General features: G+C 37.1%; 1 protein-coding gene across 1 annotated transcript; it reads left to right on the top strand.

Annotated features, from left to right (window-relative positions):
- The first annotated feature begins 1362 nt into the window (after positions 1–1362).
- LOC113114443 (NK1 transcription factor-related protein 2-like) lies at positions 1363–5916 on the top strand. The gene is made up of 2 exons (XM_026281375.1): positions 1363–2247; positions 4296–5916. Exons 1-2 carry the CDS (start codon positions 1842–1844, stop codon positions 5009–5011), a joined length of 1122 nt encoding a protein of 373 aa, XP_026137160.1. The 5' UTR covers positions 1363–1841; the 3' UTR covers positions 5012–5916.
- Positions 5917–6550: the final 634 nt, after the last annotated feature.

The raw sequence follows: 6550 nt of genomic DNA, 5'->3' as shown, positions 1-6550 counted from the left end.
GCTTTTACTACTCTGTGCTCATTTAAAATCATTAGATTTCTTCTGACGCTTTGACTAAAGCTGTCTTTTCTCTCAGAGCTCAATATTTTATATTGTGTAAACTGACTGAAAAGTCGTGCTGTCCCAGCAGAAAAAAAAAGGGGGGGGGGGGTATTATTACTGCTTTTTATTTTAAGTTGACTGTTATTTAGAGCTGGGGAAAAACTGAATTTAGTATCTTAAATATTTTTGATCTACCCCAGCTTCCCTTGTCAGTTTTAGCTTTTGATATTGTTTTATGCATTTAAAGCAATAGAGACTTGTGATTTATTTTATTATTATCTGGTCAAACGGTCTGGAATATGTAACTGATTTGTGCTCATGCACATTGATTTAGTACGCTGTTGTAGGGGTGTCTTAGTTATTAAATTCTCAATAATGAATATTTTATTGTCAATGATTTTCTCACATGATCTAGGCTGTAATAAAAAAGGAATTTGGTTCGACCTGTTTCATGTATGCAGACTTGGGGTTCTGTGAATAGGACAATTAACATGCAAATTATTGTGCATAATATGATTAAATTGACAAAATCATTCAGTTTGCTACTGGGAGAATTTCCTAATTACAGCAATTCCCTAATCAGCTAGCAAAACAGCCTGGCTGACTCAACAGCCAATTATCTGTTTACATGGATAGACAAATTGTGCTTTCATGGTTAAACATATAGGGCATAATCAAGTTGCAAATGCAAGGTTTTGTGCTGTAAAGTGTCATTTACATAATGCATAATTTAATCAGTTTATTAAAATTAGGATGCTAGTCTGTACAGAAGTATGTGCAAATTTTGGCTACAAAATTGAAAAACACTCATGGGAAAGCCTATTATAATGGCTATTATTTGGCCCCTGGATAGATCAGATTAAAAGTTGAATGTCATGGCCCATGATGCTGCGGCCTCTTTGTAGGAGCTTAAATCATGACTCCCATGGGTCCAGTCTTGATGGGATAATCATGTTCATCCTTACAGCTGATTGTTTTAACCATTTTGTGCAACTTTTAATTTCTTGCATATAAAGGATCATTGCCTTTGATAATTGCAAAGATCTGACTTGTCCGTGTTGCCCATCTGAACCAAACAAAAGGGGAAAAATGTATGTATATATATATATATATATAAAATCGCTTCTACGTGTTTCTGTTTTGTCATCAAATGAAAAAGACACAGCTAATCACTACAAGAAATCGCTGCTTTCAAGTGGCCCATTTTCTCATTAATTTCTCTGGAAACAATGATTATCGTAACCTTCAACCAGTGCAGGAGATGGGAGGGAGAAATTAAGGAAAAATAAGCCTCTTTAGTGTGTTTTCAGTCCAGTGCTCTCACGTTGGGTGTGAGTTGACAGCCGTGTATATCAGAGGCCACATCATAGCTCACTCTCCTCTGGTTTTCCTCATACTCAGAAGGAGATAATAGGCTATTAGAGGCACGGGATTAATTTGTAGCCAATTACCACTCACAGTGGAATATGAATACATAAATAAGTCACGGCATGTTTCCAAGTTTTGGCGATGATCAGAGCTGTGTAAAGGGGAGGGCAGCCAGCTGAGCGTGTGTGTGTGTGTGTGTGTGTGTGAATGACATAAACGACGGGGTGTCCCGAGGGGACGGTTCAAACCCAAAAAGGACCTGAGCAAGGGGAGATCAGCATCACCATCCAGAGACCGGCTGGCTCAACTTCTGACCAGAATCATTAAGTAGCAGACTGCACTTATTTGATGTCTTTTCACCAGTATGTGTCCTGTTGAATAAAGAACGGCGAAAGACAATAGAAGTCAGCTGTGCTGCCCTCTGGAGAGCTATGAACCGGGATAAAGTGCAGGTTGGCGAATCCATCCTACCTGCCGCTGTCGGCGTGATCGTGGTCGCTCCTCTAGACGGCATGGACGACAAGCGGCTCGCGTCCGGAGAATTGCCAGTGTTTAACTGCGCCGGAGGGAGAGATGCTTTACCGGCGGAGAGTCGAGAATCCTCACCGAGACACGAGCCCGCACCCGCGGGCGCGCCTCCTGCCGTCCATAGGACAACCTCGTTCTCTGTTTTGGACATTTTGGACCCCAATAAATTTACTAGTAAGAGGCAAACACCTAACAGGACAGGTTGTGATTTCACGTTTGGTGCGGAAAACAGAAACGACGACTCAAATCACACGATCGACCACAAGTCTTATCAAGAGGACTACGAGTGTAAAAAAACAGGAATTTTAAGTAAGTTACCATTGTTTAGGCTATGTTTAAAATGATGTTTAGCATGACAGAGTGAAAGCACATAGTTTACAAATAACATTGGCATGCTTTTTTTTTCAACATCAACATTGTAGGCCAAGTTAAAATCATATAATGGAAAGCGTGTGTGTGTTAATCTTTATAAATCTTAATGCAAAATGTACATGTATAAGGGAGTAAAAAGGCTGTGTTTTAGTTGCTGTGATTGGTCACCTAACCCTAACGATTATAATTAACCTTTTTTCACGTTTCGCTTACATTGATACTGTAGTGTATCAAAATTTTTTTATAAAAGTACGAATATTTAGGCCTAAGTAATTAAACATAAATGTATATTAATAACGTTTAAAATAGTTTTCGATAGAGTTTAACATGTCATTGCAGGACACTGCTTAACATCCCCATATTCAGAGCTGTTTTGTTGCTTAGGGTGTTAATTATAAGAAAACGCAAGTTTTATAACAAAAAAAAATGTATTTATTGTTAACAAATACAAATAGACCTTAAACCATTCTTCTGCACCTGGAAGAGCTATGAAGATGGACTTAAACAAACGTTTATTTATAGAAGGAATTGTATCAGGGTTTTTTCATCATTAAAATCATTGTAAATGGACATGTTAAGTATTTTGTGGTTGAGTGGTTGTGGAGTGAAATAAAATGATTATTAAAATAATAATCCATCATTATTCTTCTAATAGATATTACTTTTACAGTTATTCTTGAGACTGATAGAAACTTATTTTAAAATATATGTCACTTGGCATTTTAATTGTGTGTGTGTATGTCTGTGAGGTGAATACATAAAAACAAATATTCAAATATGTGTTTAAGAATTTGGGGGAAAAAAAGACTTTGGAGCACTACGGTCACTGATACAGAGCACTAAAAGTGCGAGCTCCTTCTACACTTTTTTTTTTTTTTAGATCAATGATCGATGTCGCTTTTAATAAGTATAAAAGATTTTAATCTTGTAATTATCCGAATTTTGGTCCTATAATTTAAATGTTGAGAGAGTTTGCAAGCTGCCTGAAAGAGATATACTTATTTCTATAATAGGATATCGACCAGTCTGGAGCAAATCCTCCATATTGTCAGCGTCTTTACGCAGCAAGTTGCGTTAAATTAAACACAATTGAAACACTTTGGTTTAATTGTTTTCTTTCTTTCCTTCTTTCTTTAATTTTTTTTTTTTTTTTTTCTTCTTTTTAGATATATTAGTGCTTTGTCTCAAACCTAATTGGTGAAAACAGAAAGCGCAGACTTCATTGGGATCACCTTATCTTCTGTGCCTGCATTTGCAAGGACAAATACGTGTCAACCTCTATGATTGATTGGAGGCAGCGCGCGAAAGCAATTTTCAATAAACAGTAATTGTAGGCTGCAATAATTTGATAAGGTTTGTGCTGTTTTTAACAGCCGCTTTAAATGGATAAGTAAATTGAGAGTTATCGATTAGACGACCGTGCAGTGATTTAAGATGTCAAGACGAATTGACACGCCAAAAGAAGTGCCATCTACTCTGTTCCCCACTTTATATAAAGAGGTGGAAAAATCGACTTGAACAAGAATATCAGTTAAAGTGTGCAAAAATATTATATATATATATATATATATATATATATATATATATATATATATATATATATATATATATATATATATATATATACACATTTTAAGGGCTTAAAGTTTAATCTATTAAGCTACACAAAATGCTATAACATAGGCATGTGCTATAGTTTATTTCAGAAAATTAAAGTAGAAAATAATTTCTGCCTTACCAGTCGAAATCACATTAAATGAAATGTTTAAATTAGAAAATTAAGGGGTTGTATTTAAAAAATAGAAAAATATAGCAAATGTAGAGTAAGAAACAACTGAATTTACTTACTAAAATGCTTTTCTCTCTCATCGGTGCTATCAAACTCATACCAGCGTGTGTTAAACTATGTTCATCTGTGTATTCAGGTAATTTGTAGACGGAGGTTTAAAGCTGACTTTTGACGCCAGTGTTTTGTGTTTCTACAGAAGACGGATTTGTGTTCCGATCAGATGAATGTGAGACTGATTTTACCCGAGGGAATCAGTCCGACAGCGAGCTGCAGGAGGATCTGTGTAGTGATGAGAGCAGCGCCCTGAATGGAAACAACGACGCAGAGTTTGGGCAGCATGAGGACGACGACTCACTTAATAAAAGTCCAGATGGACAGCAGACACAACAGTCCTCACCAAACGGACAGAATCACTCGGTCAAACCCAAACGTAAGCGCTCCGGTTCAGACTCAAAGTCTGGCAAACCCAGAAGGGCCCGGACTGCGTTCACATACGAGCAGCTGGTGGCTCTGGAGAACAAATTTAAGTCGACGCGATACCTGTCCGTGTGCGAACGCCTCAACCTGGCGCTGTCTTTAAGCTTGACAGAGACTCAGGTGAAAATATGGTTTCAGAACCGCCGGACCAAGTGGAAGAAACAGAACCCAGGGGCGGACACGAGCGCACCGACCAGCGGGAACGGAGGAGGACCGAACGGACCGAGCAACGTACTGGGCAGCTTGAGTCCTCTGAGCCCGTCTCCACCTATGAGCGGTCATCTGTCCATGCACACCAGCTATCCGGGTCACACGCCAGGAGGACTCGTCTGCACCACTCAGTTACCCTTTCTGCCGGGTCACGCGGTACTGTCACCCTTCATGCTCGGCTCTCAGACTTACGGAGCTCCCACATTTTACGCGCCGCACTTATAAGAAATCATCTTTAGGAGATCTGGTCCTGGATCGGAAGAAACAGAGTGTCCGTTCAAATCCGGTACAGAACATTTTTAACTTGAAGCACTATGCTGTCACACACCTGCAAAGACATTTGATCGGTTTGTCTTAAAAACTGAGATGTAGCAACCATTCTGCACTGTGGCAAGTCGCCAATCGAGTTTAGGAATCATCTTCTCATGTCCGGCAATTCGTGCTAAAATTTTGATTTAATATCAATATGCTTCATATTTTGATAAAATGTGAATATTTCTCACGGTCAAACTGTATATATTCAGTTATTATGAAATGTGTTTAGACATTAACTTTGAATGCAAATGTAGTAGGGAATTAAATAATATGTACTGAAACAAAGAATAAGATTGGACTAAAATCGTGTAAACATAAGCCTAATGAAAAGGTTTTTTATTTTATTATTCTTTCTCTTTTTTTCCCCTTTTTTTGTGGGCCATATTATTTAATTTTGACGTTGCATAGACTATGCTATTATTTAATTGTTTGTCTCACAATTAATTGGTTGAAATAAAATGACAGCTGACAAAGAACATTTCGTTGGCATAAGCCTGGCTTTGTGAACTAAATTTAAAACCACGTTTTACAAGATCTTGCACTCTATGCTAATGCCTGATTTGAAGTTGAATTGTATAAACTGAGAAACTGCTTTTCCTTTGACGAAAAACTGGAATTAATCGCGGTCAATTTCGTGCAATGAAGCACGAACAGGTGTTCTGTTGGTAATCATTTACTTTGCATTACACGTCCTTTTTACCGACGTTTTGAAATCCTTGTGTGTAATGAAATAGACTATTGTTGCTTTAATTTACTTGAACATTACTTATTTACCTATATGTTATACGAATATATCATGCGGAAAATATTATCATTTTTAAATATTTAAAATAAGATAGGCATTAAAATTAAGTATTAAAGTGAATGTCAGCTGAGGACAACTGAAAGGCAGCTGAAAAGTATGCTTTTAAAATATTTCGATTGCAATTTAAAGTTTTGTTCGTTCAATGCTTTTTGACTTTTATTATATTTGCGTTTGCTAGTGAAAGTAATGACGGTGATGTTCAAGACGGGACTCGTTTCGGAAATTTGTGTACTTCAAGTAGGCTACTATTAAGTAGACTACTATTAATATTAAGTTATAATCAGGGGTCCACCTCCTAAAGACGAATTAGTATAATGCTGCAAAAATACGCATGAATTTCAGCCTTGCTGGTGCGATTGTTATTAATGCATGCTTTATAGTTATTCTGCTTAATCTTTGACATGCATAAAATATTACATTAAACCCATATTATACAAGCAAACCTTTACTCGAAATTCAAAGGGAGAATAATGTTAGCCATTGTTTTTTTGTTTGTTTGTTTTTTTCAAAAAGGGGGTTGTGTTAAATATTTTAAACCAGTTGCTAAATTCGTTTCCTGCATGCCAGCATATGATCTTGTTTCGTGGCTAGACATATGATAAACAATGATATGGGTGCAAAAGCTACATTTCACATTTAAAGCA

Source organism: Carassius auratus, chromosome 14, assembly GCF_003368295.1.
Source record: "Carassius auratus strain Wakin chromosome 14, ASM336829v1, whole genome shotgun sequence".
Classification (NCBI taxonomy): Eukaryota; Metazoa; Chordata; class Actinopteri; order Cypriniformes; family Cyprinidae; genus Carassius; species Carassius auratus.
This window is presented reverse-complemented; position numbering and strand designations above follow the sequence as displayed.

What these genes read in the sequence shown, in the direction of transcription:
- LOC113114443 (XM_026281375.1), top strand. Translation starts at nt 1,842, where the DNA reads ATGAACCGGGATAAAGTGCAGGTTGGCGAATCCATCCTACCTGCCGCT. An exon ending in TAAAAAAACAGGAATTTTAA is followed by an intron (nt 2,248 to 4,295) that starts GTAAGTTACCAT and finishes GTGTTTCTACAG; the next exon opens with AAGACGGATTTGTGTTCCGA.